The sequence below is a fragment of the Pleurodeles waltl genome, chromosome 1_1 (assembly GCF_031143425.1).
Source record: "Pleurodeles waltl isolate 20211129_DDA chromosome 1_1, aPleWal1.hap1.20221129, whole genome shotgun sequence".
In the NCBI taxonomy this organism is placed as follows: domain Eukaryota; kingdom Metazoa; phylum Chordata; class Amphibia; order Caudata; family Salamandridae; genus Pleurodeles; species Pleurodeles waltl.
Window position 1 is genome coordinate 750,360,789 of NC_090436.1, and position 19,730 is coordinate 750,380,518.

The window sequence follows — 19,730 nt, forward strand, 5'->3', positions numbered from 1 at the left end:
GACCAAACGGTCCGGACATAGAATGAAAAATTTCCTAGCTAACTTAACAGAAAGTTTCAATTCTGTTAAGGACTCGGAAGCGAGGATTATCCCACCCTGTCAATCTTGATATAAAGAACCGTTCCCTTGACTAGTACTCACTGGATTTATTAGTTTTCATTGTAGTCACTGTGAGAATTCATCATCACCCTGATGTTTGGCGGACATAACGCCTGTTTTTCCACAGGTTGCTATCTTTAACCACAGTGGTCTGCTAAAATTTTCCACTCTTTGTAGAAACAGAAATGGGTTGACAGGATTTGTGAGAACGAATCAATGGCTTGTCTCGCGTGATGAAAGAGTCAGAGGGGACACAGATGATGGACTACATTCTGGACTGTTCGGAGATAATTTATTATTCCATTGATCGCATCTACCATTGGCTGTTATTGTTTTTCTTTAATTAGTCCTGTTGTTTCATGGGAACTGTAGTTTATATTGGTGAAGTTGTGAAATGGCTGCTATTCAATAAGGTGAAGAAAGGATACCCTAAACCTCAACTCCCAGTCCTTAATAGAATTGAATCTTTCTGTTACGTTACCTAGGAAATTTTTCATTCTCCAGTATTGGAGCCTTTCATAGTTTCACATGCGACCCACCCACCTCCTCGGGGAAGTTCACCTTTCCCTCCTATTTTAAGGAGCAGCATTTGTGCTATGGTAAATCTGAGGGACTGGAGCTTCTCTCAGGAGTGTTCTAGATGGTAGTATTGGCTGATAGGTTCGGTCTCTTTTTTTAATAGACTATAATAGGTTGCACAATTTAGCTTTGCATTGCTATTATATGTTACCGGAGGCACCCATCTCAACGACGGGGAAGGATTTGAGCATGTAAATCTATGAAAAATTCCAATACTGGAGAACTACAGTTACAGTTAAGTAACTTATTTTCGTCATTCTCATCTCCATGCTGAGCGCCGATAAACCTGCTGCCTGAGGCATTGATAATGCCTTTCTTAGACACTTGCTTTATATGCTTAAAAAGTCTGTTGCCTCTTCTAGGGTAACGGCTGGCGTTCCATTTAATAATGTAGGTACAATCAGTTGTAAAAATGCTTTAATCAGAGATCCAAATAATAGGCCTCCATTCATACTGTTAAAGAGAACTAAGCAAGTTATAGCATAAGAGTCTTAGCAAAGACATTCGCTAAGTGGGAATTAAAGACCACATGAAATTTAGAAACAAATTCCCTAAATATTTATAAGTCTCTACCCTAGTCAGTTTACTATATTTTAACCACCAAACATAATTCAATTTCTGACTGGCAATTATATTATTTGAGGTTTATGAGAGTTGATAACAAGCTTATTCAAACAGCAGTTTTCAGCTAGGTTATTAAGATGGCACTACAGGCTGCCTGGTGTGTAATTTTTATAATTGAATCATCTGCATACAGAACATTAACATGCCATTTTCTTTCTTTCATCTGGACAACTCCTGCTGCAGCCAGATTCTTAAGGTGGTTGGATAAAAAAAAAAGCAAAAGTTCAAGACCCACCCTTGTTTCAAACAATTAACAGTACTAATGTCAGTAAACTGGCCTCTTTCACCCTTATGTATCTTGATCCAAGTATCCTTTTAAAAGATTTGAGCAACAGCCAGAAGGCCTTATGAAATGTACAGGCCCTCTATTTTTGTCCAAAGACAAAAAAAATCTGTGTATCAAAAGCAGCACAACAGTCGGCAAAACACATATACATTAGCCTCCACTGTAGAATTTTGTGCTATACTGGTCAAAACAAATATATGCAAAGCGGATAAACCTGGCACCGTCATTTTCCTTGAGCTATATAGCCAATTTTAATTACGGCGCATTAACTCACCCAGTCTTCTAATTCCTGCCGTGTTTAGTTTCTCTAAAATGTTTTGCTGAAGAATCACGCAAAGGTGTACGTTGAGCTGGTATTCCTTCCATTAACCCACTTATTCATTGATTTGGTAATTGAACCATCCCAAGTTTTAAGAATAATCGCCATTTCACTACATAAAGAATGGGGTAAGTAAGTGTGTGCTCGTGCTAACAAATCTGATTTAATTACCTTGTTTGGTAGACATTTGCAACCAGGGGATCAGCTAGATCTGGGCAATTTTATTATAGCTCCCAACTTATCTAATTATTATTATTTTTTTTTTTTAAGGATCTGTAGCATAGGAATAATCCTTGCAGTCCATTTATTTTGAATCTACAGCCCCAAACAGTGAATCAGTATATTTGTTTGTCTACCATTCCAGTGATGCATATCTATAGTTTCTCTAACTCCCTCCATCAAAGTCCAAATGTTCACTTTGGCTATTTTTTATTTTTCTTAATAATAGCGCTATATTTTAATGCAATGTTATAATAAAATAATTTAATTACACCCATACCATCCAAACAGTCACAGACTATGGGGGTCATTTTGACCCTGGCGTTCTTTTGAGCGCCAGGGTAAATATGGCGGCCCCATCACCAACAGGCTGGCGGTGCAGACCGCAACATTGAGTGTGGCTGATTGGCCTCTTCCAACCTGCCATATCTCCACTCATACTGCTGTGGTGGTCGAAGCGCCAGGCCGGACATGATCATCTCCGACCGGGCGGTCCACTGAAGACCCCCGGCGTTATTAGGAGCCGCTTTCCACCATGGTTTCCGCGGTGGTAGCACCACCACGAAAACCATGGTGGAAAGGCTACCGGTGACAGGGAATTTCTTCCCTGTGTCCGGTAAATGGCTCCCTGGCTCCCTGGCTCCCTGGCTCCCTCCCCCAACCCCCAGCAAGCACTAGACCGCCCCTCCGCCCACCCTCCTTCAGCCACAGCGCCTACCTCCCCGCATACATGCACACAGACACCCACAAACATAAACCCATTCACCTACACTTACATACACGCATCCACTCACATGCATCCATACATGCATTCACAACATTCAAGCATGCGTACTCACACCCATCCAAACATGCATACTCACACGCATACAGACTTACATGCAGACACACACTCACTTCAACATTCAGATACGCATACAACCACGCATTCACACATTCATGCACACACGCAGACGCCACACACTTATACACTTGCACACACAACACCCTCCACCCTCCCACCTCTGTCCCCTGTCGGACCTGTTGCATGGAGAAGGTCGTCCAGCAGGGAACGGCAAGGGGCGCTTCCACCACCAGCAGAGCCCCACCAGCAGGACACTGCCAGGCTGTATTATGGCCCTTGATATGGTGGGCGGTGTCCTCCTGGCGGGGCAGGGCCAGTGGTGGAACGGCCAGTGCACCTCTGTCCACCAGCACGACTACTGCTGGATTTCCACCTAAAGCGTGGTGGAAATCCTGCAGTACCCGTGATATGGTGGGTGGAAGACTGCCAGCGGCTTTAGACCGCCAAGTCATAATGAGGGCCTATATTTCTAAGTATAGTACCATGATAGTACAGACTATATTCCTAGTATAGTCCTTACAGCATCTTAACACACTGGTTGCAATAAATAATTGGTAATTGCTTCCACATTAGTAAGTGTCTCTCAGTCCGTTGCAAGATAGCAGAGCTTATGCACATATGTTTCCAGTATTGCAGAATTTGTCAAAAGCGACATCTAGCCCTCTTTTTTGTGACCTCTTACTACATAAAGAAAAATAAACATGCACTGGAACAAGTGACTAAAGAGAAAGTGAAGAAAAATGGGTGCTCAGTGATAAAAGTGATGGAAATGAGTGCCTTTGTCAAATGTAGTAAAGTTTTAACTCCCTCTAGTAGTGGGATAGGTGAAGAGGGGGACAGGAGGCAAGGAGTAAAAAGGGCGGCGGCAGTGGGGAGACCAAGGTGTGCAGGGAATTCACAGTGTGATATGTGCGTGTCTACATCACTTCATCCCTCAAGCCTGTCTCAGTTAAAGGGTCACGGACCTGAATGTTGACTACCATCTCCATCCACAGATCTGAAAGTGGTCACCTACCTATCCCCCTATACTCTTCAGCCCATAATGCTACACCTTCTGCCATGTCTCAAGTTTCTACCTCTTTTCGCCATTAGTTATGCGGGGGAATGGGTACCCTTCCAGTGGTGTGCAGTATGTCTGCAGGCTGTCCCCAGGGCCAAGTCCAGGAGTCTGTTACCTGTTTTTTACTCTGGTCGTCTTCTATAACAGGCCAAGAAGACATATCTTGGCTATCCAGAGCTGGTGATGGCCTATAGTATGATCCACGTCCATTGTGACCTGCATCCAGAAGCGCCCTACAACTGGGCTTTTCTATACTAGATGGAGGAAGTCTGCATCAATCAGAGCACAACTGGGGCATCTCAGTTCGGTGGTGTGGAGCATAAGGTTCAATCTATGTGGTGTAAGAAACATACAGTGCAAGTCGTGAAATTGTGTGAATTAAATCTTTTGTTATGAGTAAACTAAGTGCTCTAGGATGTGGTCCCATCCCTTCTCTGGGAAAGCCCTTGTCCTGCAAGGTTGGTAGGTCATCAGTCCTCATGGAAAGTGTCCTTTTATATAGCCAGGAGATCAGGTGAGTACCTCGGCCAAAGGCTAAAAGAGTGTAGGAGTTCATGAATGGGGGTTCCGGTTTCAGCACCTGTACATCTGCCGCACTACTAATGTCACCACCCCATAATTCACAATTTGGGCTCTTATTAAGCCACCTGCCTTTGTCCAAGCATTCAGCCGTCCGGTTGTAAAATAGCCTCCCCTGGCTGTGGGGAACCCTACCTGTGGTATTGCAGAGGCATAGAGGGGAACTGGCCCCACATGGTGGCAAACCCCCCCTCACCTCTACCGCATGCACCTGAGTGCTGTGTGAAGAAGCTGCAGCCAACAGGGTGGAGTCAGCTTTACCCACAGTAACATGGCCAGCAGTCCCCATTTTCTGCAGAGAGTACCAACGTCTCCCAGCTTAGCCAGATGAAACCCCACTAGCCAGCTAGCGACTTACGGTAGCTGTACTGCAAAGTAATAGAACTCTAACTTTAGAACGCTAAGACCGCCCCTGGAGGACAGTCTTTGGAGCGTGAGCAGAGACACCCAGGTAAGGTGGCTGTCCCAGATCAGCTCCTGAAGCAACCTGTTGATGGATAAGCAGTGAATCCATCTACTATGCCCACCTACCCTAGGTCCCTTTCTTCTTTAGGAATGATTCCCAATAGTTCTTACATCTTCGCGAGTGAACTAAATTAATTCATAATTTGTTAATTAATTTTTAAGTTAAATAAAATGTTCCTTTTCCAATATTCCTTGCCAAAAGCTTTTATTAGGAGGGAAATATAAGCACTATTTAAGTGTGTTCTCTAGATGCCTCTTCCAAATATTTTTAAGATTGTTTTTAAACCATTTAGACGGTTCTGAGCAAAATGGCTGTTGTGACCATTGCTAATACCTATTTCATTAGACATAATCAGTCCTGCATATCTCAGTTCCTCTTCTTCTGCTATACAGTACTTCTGATAATTGGATAATAAATATCCATTTGAATTTAACGTTATCTACAACTAATCGTATTGCTTTCATATCTCCAGGCACCAATTCTTCCAAATTAAAAACGGAGGCAAAAAGCTGTAGGAGGGAGCAGAGCTTAAGCAGCTGCAAAGCGGCCAGTGATCTTTGTCCAGGGCAGTGCTAAATATGTAATGAGCCTGCCATAAACTGCAGCGAGCACTCCCGCTTCGCGGGAACTGAACTGCTGTTGCTGGGGCTGGGAGGAGCCCCTTCCTGCTTTCTTGCGCACGCCCACACCGCGGGTCGCGCCAGACTGGCTGCAATATACGGGAGGCTCCCATAAACGGCATGGAGCACTCCCGCTTCACGGGACCTGAATTGCTGTTGCTGGGGCTGGGAGGAGCCCCTTCCTGCTTCCTTGCGCACGCCCACACCGCGGGTCGCGCCTGACTGGCTGCAATCTACGGGCGGCTCCCATAAACGGCAGGGAGCACTCCCACTTCGCAGAACGGCCGCGGGCGGCGCCTGGGCCAAGGGCGGGCCCGTCATCGCCAGTAAGAGGCTGGGCTGGCCCCCCCCTGTTTCATCTGCTTTTTGAGGGTCCCCGGTCACAAAGGAAATAAAGAGAATATTAATTGGACTTGAGAAGATAAAAGAACCATTGTCCTTCTTGGGTCAGACGGTGGCTTCTTTGGAAAACTTCGGAACCTGCTTCTAGCCCCTGGTGGGATACCAACTTTAGGAATATCCTAGGAGCTACCATGCACGGGATACACAAGTGACAATTTTCTTTTTCTTTCTTCTTCTCCTTATCTCTTATATTTTGTTCCTATACCCGGGTAGATTGCTATTTGTTGGTAAAGTGTTTTCCCTTTGCACTTCACCTTTGGCTAAGCCATTTAATCATTCTAACTGGGGTGGCGCTATCTTGGTGCAGGCAACATAATTAACTAGTGTATCTTATATATTCTCATCCTCCTACATTGGACTTAGAGTGACATCATACAAAACATGGGGAAAAGGAAGTATGTAATGAGCGGTTATTATAAGAGACCTTGGAATTAAGTTTGGGGTTCACTCGAAGGTTTTTTTTTTTTCATGCATGGAAATAATAGGATTTTTTTTTTCCTTGTTGACACCTGTTCCTGAGTTGCTACTGCATTCAAAAGATCTTCCTCTTTAGATGCATAGGCCTATTGAAGTACTTGCTGCAGCCGATTCCCTCCGCCCAGGTGGTGGAAATTTATGACTCACAAAAACTATGTGTAAGGCAGTCAAGCTAAATGGCGAATGGTTTAATACCGTTGTTAATCCGTGATTGGCGTTTGTCTGTACCGATTATGCTTCTGTTCTCATATATGCAAATCTGAAAGCTTGACTACGCCGTGCTGTGAGGCACAAAATTAAGCAAAGCAGTGGCGTGCCTGTGATTGCTCCACAACATGAGGGGGCCAGTGATCATTGGCGGACAGGAATCGCGCATGGACAGAGACATCCCTGGTCCTGCAGCAACTGACAAATTGCGGAGCCTGTTAATCACGGTGAACGAGCGGGACACGAGCATGCTACCAGACTTATACTTGTAGCCCAGCCCCACTGAGTGCCTTTGACTTACGTAGTTTATCTTAGCTCAAATTCAAAATGTTCTGCACATTATAATTTGGTTTAAAGATGTAGTTTTCAGAAACCGACGCAATAAATACTTAATGCAGCAAGTGTTAAGTCATTGAAGTTTTACCTGGCTATGATTCTTCCAGTTTAAAATGATTTCCCATCGTTCCTGCTTTTGCAGACTGTGTTTCTCAGTATCCTGATGAGATCGATTGGGAGCAAGAACACTGTCCTCCTCGGCCTCGGGTTTCAAATGCTCCAGCTGGCCTGGTACGGGTTTGGATCCCAGCATTGGTAAGCACACGACAACTACAGTTGTACAGATTATGAGAAATAATTATTTTGTCCCGCAGTAGGAAAACATTTTTGAGTTTTTAAAAATATTTTTAGTTTCCAACAGGTAAAAGTTTGTACAATGTAAATATGTGTTTACAAGCGGCAATACTACTGATTTGCTTCTTTTTAATAAGTAAAGCAATAACTTCCTTTTTTGTTCACTTTTTTGTGACTTCCACTCTGAAGACAAAGATTTCTACATTGTAATGTTTTGGTTGCACCATTAGCTGGCCCGTCTTCTTTAAATTCAGGCCCTCAGTATAAATGCAGCAGTTCCAGGGCACAGCAGTTCTACACAAACCGAAAATAATCTGACTTCTGCTAGGCAACAGCAATCTTTAGCATGCAAGGCGCCACAATTTTCTGGGATCACAAAGGGAAAAGGCAGTCAGCAGGGCAATTGTGAGTACCTAGGACGGTTTGCCAGAATTTAGCAGGTGCACCAGATGCTTCTTAAGCAATTCCCACCTTCCTGTGATGACATTGTCGCTCAGGAGGGGATCTCCGGGATCTCTTTTGCAGAGGAGGTGGGGAGAGAGTGCAGGGAGAAAACGATATTCATTTCAGTGCAGACGTAGTGTCTGTATGGGCAGTAACACTCTGGTCTTGTGTATGCCTCCCCTTTTTAGATGGCGGTTCTCTTAGCAGTACTTTTCGGTGCTCAGCCACGTGATTCTTCAGTCACCGTTTTTCCTTCCCTATAATCAACAACCATTTTTTCTTTGCCACATCTGAATCCTGCTTATATTTTCAAACAGTTGGGGTCAGACCATCTAGTCTGTCGGAATGAGTGAAACACTTGAATATTTAAGGGAACCAATCAAGTTGATGAGCATCTTTTCACAAGTCTATTTCAGATCATGGCAGTGAACAACAGATAATACGGCTGATTTTACTTATTTGATTGGGATAGCAGCCACCCCATAATATTAATTGAAAATGCGTATTGCTTTCAGTCCAACAGACCAGTGGTTCCCAACCTTTTAACTTCTGTGGACCCCCACTTTATCATTACTGGAACCCAGGGGACCCCATTGAAAGATTATTGTAATCGGGGGACCCCTCCCCCGACTGAGTCATTACTGAAAGCTGTGGACAAAATCTGTTAATATTTTAAAATTTTCTAAGCAGTCTTGGACCCCCTAAGAAGGCTTCGTGGACCCCCAGTGCTGACTGCAGGGGAGTTGGATAGGAAGTACATACATCTCGTTTGATCAGGAAATAGCAGTTTCCAAGTCCATGAAGACTGTCTTTGTTGCAGTGTTTTTTTAGGATGTGTTGTAGATCATATGCTTTGCGCTACCCTGCCGACTGTTGAATTTGAAATTTTACAACTGGTTTACTTTAAGAATTAGGTGCTGGTTTCCCGAGTAACTAATGAGCAGGTAACAGAAAACCAAAATGAATCAGCAGACAGATTCCAGCATGAATTATTTTTTTCTGCTATCTCAAAGCTTAACTTCAATTGGAAACTTTGGATTTTATGGTCCGCTGCAGTACAGGAAAATATAAAAAATATATGACTTCAGCAAAGCTGCAGAAATGTAGAGCTGTGGAGTCAATGCCTGACAACTCATAACCTTGTCCTTTCTCGAGGTCGAAACAGAGTTCTAAGGTTATGATACCTCCAGTGTGTTGAAATGACCGAATGAGCTAGCTTTAAGGGTTAATGAAGATATTGATGCTAACAAAGACATTTATGCTACCAGGATGAGGAGACATAATGCTGAGATGAAAGGGGTCTGAGCACAATTATGTGCTGGCATAGAAATTAACCTGGGGAGCAAAAATAGTGCCATCCAAGGAGAGACTCTTCAAAAACACATCACGTTCAACAGTGGGTGAGTAGATGTACGCCAGATCTCAGCTCCAGTCACCCGAGGCTACCCAAGGTCGTCTGAAACACACCCAAATGTTTGGTCTCGTGAAATACCTTCAACATCAAAGGAAGACCAGCCTCAAAAGTTTGTCTCTGAATAGCTGAGACCTATTTTGGATGATTGTTCAACCCATACACATCACAATATATCAGTTATTTTAACAAAAATATGTTTACATTGATCCTGACACAGGAAAGATTTAGAAGCATGTGATTAGGCTCACAGACCTACGCATATCAAACAATCCTTCATCTCAGAATTTACCACTATTTCCAGTAGCGTACTTATTAATAAGAACATTTGAGGATGCCTTTCCCACTGATATACGGCAATATCATTTTCCATATGTATACGGACAGCTCTACTTCATAGGACCCCGCACCACAAGAATAAAGTGACCCATACTGTCCTACAGCTCCACCACATTCACTTAAGTAAGATTTGGAGAATCTGAGTCAAGCAGGCAGTCAGCTTGCCCCTTCCCCTGATAATACACGGGATATATGGTTGGTATTTATGGTACGGTATCTGTAAAGTGCTCTGTAAGTTATATCCAGCGGCTCTTGGCGCTGATATGTCAAAAGTATGTGCTGCTAGGTCAGTTAATTCATCATGGTCGGTAAAGCTATGTTTTGAGAAGTTTACAGAACCTGAGTAGTTGGTTTCTGTTCATATTGGTAGTGGCAGATGATTCTAGAGAGAAGGGCATATAACCTGGAAGGATCTACCAACCACTCTCTTTAACCCATCCTTAGGACAAGGAGGACGAAATTACAGGGCAAAGAAAATCATATTTTTACATCTTTTGCAATAAAAAAGAAGAAACTCAATAGAAAGCTGCATGCGTTATGAAAGTAATCTTGATCTGGATGTGTTGATTTGAAGACAGCTAGTGCAGCTGCATGTGTTGTGGGGTTATCTGCTTAAATTTCTTGAAGTTGAATACTAGCCTATGGCGTTCCGAAGTTTCTTAGGACAGTTTACATTTTCTTAGGTACGCCAAGATAGGCAGCATTGCCGCTATCCACCTGAGACTGAATGAAATCATTGCCAACTGTCATTCTGTAGAAAAAAGATAAAAAGAGTAAAAAACTTTTTCTAGAATGAAAATGCAAGATTTGATTACAGCGGGTAACTGAAGTTCCAAAGAGAACATAGGGCCTCATGTACAAAGCACTTTTTTAGTAGTAAACCCTGTGATAAAACCACAGGCTTGGGACTGCAAAAGGGCTTTTCTTTATGTACAAAAGTCCTTAATGGACTTTTCCAATCCTTTCTGAATTGCAAATAAGAGAGGGTCGTAAAAGGGGCAGCCCACTAATATTCCCAGTTTGAAACAGAATGTTTCTATGTTTTACACCCGTAATTACAACTGCAAACCATTGAGTTACCAGCCCCCAAGTTGGGGTGGTAACTGAATCACAAACGTCAACTTGGGGCCTGCTTTCACTTTCAATATCATGTTAACAGTCTCCCATAGACTGGACCACTTGACAACCTACTCCACATGAAGGTTTTTTTTTTTTTTTTTTTTTTTAGAGCAGCACTGATACCTTTTAATGAATACTGTCCACCTTTAAAAAAAACAAAAAAAAAAAAAAGTTTTCCTTTTTTAAATGAATTCATAGGGATGGTGGTCTGCTGCCACTTGCAGGCTACCATACCTGTAATTGCATACAATCACAACGGGTTAACAATTGACAACCTGTCTATTGGGCAGGTCATTCTGGGAACTGCTGCAATTTGGTATTTTGCAAATCGTCCTATTTATGCTGAGGTATGTTCTGGAAATATTATTTCATTCACAAAAAGTCAGGGCCCAATATGCAACCACTTTTTCTTTAAAATAGAATAGTAGTGCATAATTCTTTTCAAGTCCAATGTGATTACAAGATTGATTGCTAAGAGCACTGGTTCAAGACGTGGGCCTAATGTAGCAGCCAAAGTTAATGATCCCATCAAATGAATTTATTATAAATGGACTGAATATATGTTTTACCTGGATTACATTTCAGAAAGTTGGCCTGCATCCAGTTTAGGGTTGTTTCAACAACTAATGAGAGATCTGGTGGAGGCTCAGAGGAGTTGTAAAGTGGTTGACAGACAAGTTGAATGTTGCCAGCATGAAAGGAGATTGCCAACTTAAATATCTGCACTAGGATGGCTAGTGGGGGATAAGTAAAGATTAAATAGCAGTGGAGGGATTATATTTTACTGTGGTATTCCCCATAGCAGGATTTTATCCGTAGAACTATTTTGGCCTAGCTGAATTGTTTGGCATCTTCAGGTGAGAAAAGATGATAGCCACAGTAGAAGAGTGCCTCCAGTTGCTAGGGAAGAAAAGCAATGTAGTAGGATAGCATGGTTGATGGTGTTGAAGGCAGCGGAGATGTTCAAGAGTATTAGGACTCCTTTGTTGACCTCATTCACCATCATTTATAGTACATCTATAGTAGAGGTAACCAGTAGCTTATTACTTCTGCTGGGTGTAAATTCTGGCTGTTGAGCCAGTAAACAGTGATGACAAACGTTGAAGTCGTGAAGAGATAGTTTTCTCAGTAAGTGTGAATACATAAGGTAGTAGTGCAATAGGTCTAGTTGTTTGGATCTGAATGATCCGGTGAAGGTTTTTATTATTTTTTTATTTTTTATTTTTTTTAATAAAGGAAGTGGTAGAGCCAGACAAGGATGAACCTTGACAGCAGTACCCTAACTGACAGAAACTTTTAGATACAGATACCTTGGAGTTATCCCCAGGCATCAGACTGGTTCTGGAAACTTTTCGTGAGCAATACCCCTGCGCACTGGTAGGTGGCGTCGTTCAGCTTCGTGTGGTGCCGTCCATACCAGAAGTGACGCGTGCGGTGTAGGCACCACCTCAGCACGCTGACATCAGTTATTTTCTTTCCCTGCCAGCCAGCGCAGATCCGGAGAGGCTGCCCCACTCACCCCCCCGGAATTTTTGACTGACCTTTTCTCTACTTTTGCCAAAGTTCTTTTTCGAGATTTAGCTCCTGGTGTGGCAGGGATGTCCACAAGGAAGGCTGGCTTCAAGCCCTGCGGCTCCTGTCAATGGCAAATTTCAGTGGCAGACCTGCACCTTCTTTGCCTGTGGTGTCTTGAACATGCCCAAAACGCACCCCAAGGTCTTGATGGAGCGATCCCTCAAGCTCCTTGCCATTTGACATACAATGCCGCAATGGCCTTGAATCCCGGTCGAGAGAAAGTGCGCAGAGTCACGATCTTCGTCGAATTAGTCCTCCGGTAAGTCCCACAAGAAATAACAGAGTAAGAAGTTGAAGAGGTCTTCAACTTTGTCCCGTCCATAGAAGTCATCCGTCGAGACAAGAGAAAGTCGTAACTGGAAGACTGGTCTTGTAGTTGAGCCTGTGCCTATGCAGTCACCATGCCCCCCCCTGAGTTTCCGGAAGCCTAGCTCCGAGAAATTTATGAGGTCATGCATCTCATATTTGAGCGGTCTGTCCCCATAGGAGCCCTTTCAGACCCTGCTGATTTGGGAGGGGCTCTTACTGGCCCCATGCCGACAGGCCCCCTTGGATCCACGAATGGATCCAGACCAGCGCCGGTCATACCACCTCAACCTTTCCTGACAACGGGCCTGATGTTGGTTCTCTCGATGCCATCCCATTCTCATCCCTGATGCTAACTCCAGCACCCACTGGAATCATGCCCTCCAGGGCAGAACCTGAGCCTTATTCTTATGTGTGAGGACTTGAGGAAAATTTGGGAAGGGATACTGGGCTCCGAAGAATGCCAGCCACTAGACCCTGACAAGGACTGGTGTGAGGATTTAGTGGACACCAGTGGACTGGACACCTCCCCAGATACTGGCATGGTCTCTCCTCCTATTGTGGCTACGGAGGAAGGGAGCCTCTTTTGCTATGGTGTTGAGAAAGGCAGCTGTGTTTCTGGGCCTTAGTCTGCCCTCAGTGGCAGTCAAGACTAGGGTCTTGACAGAGGTGCTTCAGCCAGAACGTACCCCCTCAGAAACGCTTCTCCCATTTAATGAAGCCTTACTGACATCCTTCTGGGGGCCTGGTCCAAGCCCTGCACAAGGTCTCCTGGGAACTGGACATTTTCCTCCTGCCATCCTCTTGCGTGCCAGAGGACCCCAGTTTCCTCATGCAACAGGGAATGTCTAAGCCTCGCTTATGGACATGCCCTTTGATGGCTCCCTCCTCTTTAGAAACAGGGCAGGCTCAGCCCTAGAGCTCTTTAAGGATAGTAGAACTACTTGGTCCTTCAGCCCTTTCCATGGTACCCGCCAACACCAGTCCACCTTTTGCTCCTTTCATGGCCATGGAAGGGACTTCCAACCTCATCTTTGTACACTCTACCACCACCACGTGCAAGATCTTGAGCCTCTGCGTGGCCGAGGACTGACTGACTGGCTGAAGGTGGGCTCCCCCAAGTTGTGTCCCCCCTGTAAACTACTCCAGACCTTCTGCATTCGCTGGGATTCACTATCAACGTGTGGAATCCACACCTGATGCTCTCTGACACTCCCTTTCATTGGAACTGTTCTGCACACAGTGCAGTTTCTGGCTTATCCTCCTGAGCGGCAAGTCCAGGATATCCTGGCTATAATACCGATTCTTCAGTCTCTATCCTGGGTTTCAGTGAGACTTACTCTGAGGCTGCTGGGCCATATGGCCCCCTGCATCGTGCTTCTGGCACATGCCGTTGGCATATATGGGCTCTGCAATGGAACCTAAAATTCCAGTGGGCGCAGAATCATGGGACTCTCTGCAACATGGTCTGGGTCTCTGAGAGAACTGCAAAACATCTGCAGTGGTGGTTAGCGGACCGCGATTGGGTCAGCTGGAGACACCGCTCCCTTCCCCAACCAGAACTGTTATTAGTGACAGATGAGTCACTCCTAGGATGGGTAGCCACCTAGGAGAGGTGGAGATCAGAGGATTCTGGTCTCCAGCAGAATCCAGACTCCACATCAAACTACTGGAGCTCTGGGCAAATCTTTCTACCCTCCATCAAGGGAGGACTAGGCCAGGTGTTCCCAGATAATACCCCCACCATGAGGTATTGCATCATACAGGGTGGGGTGGGGTCATGGACACCTAGTTAAGAGGCACTGTGCCTCTGGACATGGCTGGAATGTCAGGGCTTTTAACTTGTGGTTCAATACCTGCCGGGCTCTCTGAATGCCAGAGCAGATAAACTCAGCGGATCACGAATGGTGTCTCTTTCAGTAGGGGGGAGAGCCTTGGTTAGTCTTGTTCGCCAATGCTGAGAACAAGCAATATCAGCACTTTTGTGTGCTGGAGTTTCCAAAGCAGCTCTCACACAGACACACATTTTGTATGGAGTAGAGCTCAAGTCTTGTACGGCTTTCCACCCCTACCATCTTCTAGAAGGAAGAGATAAGAGTTTCTTCAACACCCCCAGAAAAGTACTGAAAGAGAGAAGAGATTGCTAACAAAAGCCATATAATTTGCAGTGCTAGCATCTTCTGCATGGCAATAATGGCTGTCACTGCCTTGTGGCAAATTAGGGCCACCCTTATTTTGCATGGCTAACCATGTTTCCATATGTCCTGTTTCTTCCCAGAAAGAAGTACAACTGTGTTTTCTGGACTTGTCTTTCGATGAGTCTCATCTGTTTGGCTCTCATGTTGATAGGTCACTAGAGAAAATAATTGCAAGGCTACAGCTAAATCAGTGGGTGCACTGCAACAGCCCCTCTCTTTTCAGTGCAGACAGGCCACTTGATGCAGCCTGACCCAAAACAAATAGTCATATCCACACCACTTAAGCCACAAGGCCAGTAACATTAAAAAGCATAGCCCCAAGCATTTTGAAGAGAAGGTTTGGAGCCTTCATTGCCTCAATACAGTGACTCAGTCCACATACCACCCGATCTCAAGTACAGTTGTCTGGGGAAGACTGAGTGATTACCCTTAACAATGGAAAGCAGTGGCAATGGACAGATATATGTTGTGTACAGTACAGCAGGGCTACTTCAGTATGTCAGACTATTACCCCTAGATATCCCCACCAAAAACCACATTGCGCTAGGGCTGGACGAGATAGAGATTCACTTATTACTCAGCAATGGAGCAATGGAGCAATAGAGGTAGTACCAGTACATCAAAAAGGGGTAAGGGAGTATGTTCCATGTATTTCCCCATACCATAAAAAGATGGGGCTCTGTTTTCCATAGTATATCTGGGAATACGCAGTATCTATCTGCAGAAAATCTGCTTCAAAGTGACTACTTTGCAGGAAGTCATTACACTGTTGCAGAAAAGTAGCTTCCTGGCAGCACTCCTCTTCCTCTGAAGGACTCCTCTTGTCACACATATTCCAATACTTCTAAGTCATTGTAAGTACCTGCAGTTATTGGCAGATTCAAAGCATTATCAGTTCTAAGTTTTACCCCTTGGCATAAAAGCGTCTTCATGCCTTTTTACCAAATGACTTTCAGTCATGGCGGCTCACTTGCGCTGCCACGTTTTTTGTTGTTCGCATAAACTGATGACTGTCTGGTAAAGGGGAAAGTAGCTTAGCAATGTCTTTCCCACAGACAGACATTAGAAAGTCACTATGAGTGACGAAAAAATATCTGCATTCTCTGCAGATCCACAGCACTCGACCCTTATTTGGCTTACGCCTGCCGCACAGCAGAGAAAGTACACTCCTTTCATAGAGGGATGTCTGTCTCTGACAGTGAGAATGTGAAATGATTCCCAGTGTATACCTACATATGCACCTATTGCAGGAGTGTATAGCATCATAGGAGGCACAGACATCTGGGCATTGGCATGATCTTGTGTTGTTGTTGCCTCGGGTAAAACTGCTGTCTCAAGACAGGCCAACACTTGGGGCGGCGTGGCCAGTGCCCAAGCAAGTTGTCTTCCTAAGCTCTGAACTTCATCTCGGCACACAAACACACTAGAGATTGAAGCACCCCCAGTATGCCGACCCCTGACTGTACGCAATCATCCTGAAAAGAGTCGCCCAGGGAGCAGCTTGGTATAATTTTTAGAGGTTGATATGCCATGCTGTGAGAAGGTAGCCTCTTTCTAGCCTTGTTACCCCCACTTTTGGCCTGTTTGTGAGTGTATGTCAGGGTGTTTGTCACTGTTTTCACTGTCTCACTGGGATCCTGATAGACAGGCCTCAGTGCTCATAGTGAAAACACCATGTTTTCAGTATGGTTGTTATGTGTCACTGGGATCCTGCTAGTCAGGACCCCAGTGCTCATAGGTTTGTGGCCTATATGTATGTGTCACTGGGACCCTGTCACACAGGGCCCCAGTGCTCATAGGTGTGCATGTATATGTTCCCTGTGTGGTGCCTAACTGTCTCACTGAGGCTCTGCTAACCAGAACCTCAGTGGTTATGCTCTCTCATTACTTTCAAATTGTCACTAACAGGCTAGTGACCATTTTTACCAATTTACATTGGCTTACTGGAATACCCTTATAATTCCCTAGTATATGGTACTGAGGTACCCAGGGTATTGGGGTTTCAGGAGACCCCTATGGGCTGCAGCATTTCTTTTGCCACCCATAGGGAGCTCTGACAATTCTTACACAGGCCTGCCACTGCAGCCTGAGTGAAATAACGTCCACGGTATTTCACAGCCATTTTACACTGCGCTTAAGTAACTTATAAGTCACCTATATGTCTAACCTTTACCTGGTAAAGGTTAGGTGCAAAGTTACTTAGTGTGAGGGCACCCTGGCACTAGCCAAGGTGCCCCCACATTGTTCAGAGCCAATTCCCTGAACTTTGTGAGTGCGGGGACACCATTACACGCGTGCACTACATATAGGTCACTACCTATATGTAGCTTCACCATGGTAACTCTGAATATGGCCATGTAACATGTCTATGATCATGGAATTGCCCCCTCTATACCATCCTGGCATAGTTGGCACAATCCCATGATCCCAGTGGTCTGTAGCACAGACCCTGGTACTGCCAAACTGCCCTTCCTGGGGTTTCACTGCAGCTGCTGCTGCTGCCAACCCCTCAGACAGGCAGCTGCCCTCCTGGGGTCCAGCCAGGCCTGGCCCAGGATGGCAGAACAAAGAACTTCCTCTGAGAGAGGGTGTGACACCCTCTCCCTTTGGAAAATGGTGTGAAGGCAGGGGAGGAGTAGCCTCCCCCAGCCTCTGGAAATGCTTTGTTGGGCACAGATGTGCCCAATTCTGCATAAGCCAGTCTACACCGGTTCAGGGACCCCTTAGCCCCTGCTCTGGCGCGAAACTGGACAAAGGAAAGGGGAGTGAGCACTCCCCTGACCTGCACCTCCCCTGGGAGGTGTCCAGAGCTCCTCCAGTGTGCTCCAGACCTCTGCCATCTTGGAAACAGAGGTGCTGCTGGCACACTGGACTGCTCTGAGTGGCCAGTGCCACCAGGTGACGTCAGAGACTCCTGCTGATAGGCTCCTTCAGGTGTTAGTAGCCTTTCCTCTCTCCTAGGTAGCCAAACCCTCTTTTCTGGCTATTTAGGGTCTCTGTCTCTGGGGAAACTTTAGATAACGAATGCATGAGCTCAGCCGAGTTCCTCTGCATCTCCCTCTTCACCTTCTGATAAGGAATCGACCGCTGACCGCGCTGGAAGCCTGCAAACCTGCAACATAGTAGCAAAGACGACTACTGCAACTCTGTAACGCTGATCCTGCCGCCTTCTCGACTGTTTTCCTGCTTGTGCATGCTGTGGGGGTAGTCTGCCTCCTCTCTGCACCAGAAGCTCCGAAGAAATCTCCCGTGGGTCGACGGAATCTTCCCCCTGCAACCGCAGGCACCAAAAAGCTGCATTTCCGGTCCCTTGGGTCTCCTCTCAGCACGACGAGCGAGGTCCCTCGAATCCAGCGACACCGTCCAAGTGACCCCCACAGTCCAGTGACTCTTCAGCCCAAGTTTGGTGGAGGTAAGTCCTTGCCTCACCTCGCTGGGCTGCATTGCTGGGAACCGCGACTTTGCAAGCTTCTCCGGCCCCTGTGCACTTCCGGCGGAAATCCTTCGTGCACAGCCAAGCCTGGGTCCACGGCACTCTAACCTGCATTGCACGACTTTCTAAGTTGGTCTCCGGCGACGTGGGACTCCTTTGTGCAACTTCGGCGAGCACCGTTTCACGCATCCTCGTAGTGCCTGTTTCTGGCACTTCTCCGGGTGCTACCTGCTTCAGTGAGGGCTCTTTGTCTTGCTCGACGTCCCCTCTCTCTGCAGGTCCAATTTGCGACCTCCTGGTCCCTCCTGGGCCCCAGCAGCGTCCAAAAATGCCAAACGCACGATTTGCGTGTAGCAAGGCTTGTTGGCGTCCATCCGGCGGGAAAACACTTCTGCACGACTCTCCAAGGCGTGGGGGATCCATCCTCCAAAGGGGAAGTCTCTAGCCCTTGTCGTTCCTGCAGTATTCACAGTTCTTCAGCCTAGTAAGAGCTTCTTTGCACCAACCGCTGGCATTTCTTGGGCATCTGCCCATCTCCGAGCTGCTTGTGACTTTTGGACTTGGTCCCCTTGTTCCACAGGTACCCTCAGTCAGGAATCCATCGTTGTTGCATTGCTGATTTGTGTTTTCCTTGCATTTTCCCTCTAACACGACTATTTTGTCCTTAGGGGAACTTTGGTGCACTTTGCACTCACTTTTCAGGGTCTTGGGGAGGGTTATTTTTCTAACTCTCACTATTTTCTGATAGTCCCAGCGACCCTCTACAAGGTCACATAGGTTTGGGGTCCATTCGTGGTTCACATTCCACTTTTGGAGTATATGGTTTGTGTTGCCCCTATCCCTATGTTTCCCCATTGCATCCTATTGTAACTATACTTTGTTTGCACTGTTTTCTAAGACTATACTGCATATTTTTGCTATTGTGTATATATATCTTGTGTATATTTCCTATCCTCTCACTGAGGGTACACTCTAAGATACTTTGGCATATTGTCATAAAAATAAAGTACCTTTATTTTTAGTATAACTGTGTATTGTGTTTTCTTATGATATTGTGCATATGACACTAGGTGGTACTGTAGTAGCTTCACACGTCTCCTAGTTCAGCCTGAGCTGCTTTGCTAAGCTACCATTATCTATCAGCCTAAGCTGCTAGACACCCTATACACTAATAAGGGATAACTGGGCCTGGTGCAAGGTGCAAGTACCCCTTGGTACTCACTACAAGCCAGTCCAGCCTCCTACATTGGTTGTGCAGCGGTGGGATAAGTGCTTGAGACTACTTACCACTCTTGTCATTGTACTTTTCATAAGAGAAAAATATACAAAACAAGGTCAGTGTATATACACATAGCCAAAAAGTTTTGCATTTCCTCTTTTCACTCTTTTCTAAGTGCTGAAAAGTACTTCTAAACTTACAAAAAGTTCTTAAAAGTTTAAAAAGTTTTTTCTGTCTTTCCAAAAAGTTCTGAAAACTTTTTTCTCTTTGTCTAT

General features: G+C 45.4%; 1 protein-coding gene across 1 annotated transcript in view; it reads left to right on the plus strand.

Moving 5' to 3' along the window:
• LOC138287259 (hippocampus abundant transcript-like protein 1) overlaps nucleotides 1-19,730 on the plus strand; it is a 312,041-nt gene that overhangs the window by 238,914 nt on the left and 53,397 nt on the right. The window contains exon 9 of the mRNA XM_069227623.1: nucleotides 7,260-7,372. Coding sequence (XP_069083724.1) covers nucleotides 7,260-7,372 — 113 coding nt within the window. The remainder of the gene's footprint in view (nucleotides 1-7,259; nucleotides 7,373-19,730) is intronic.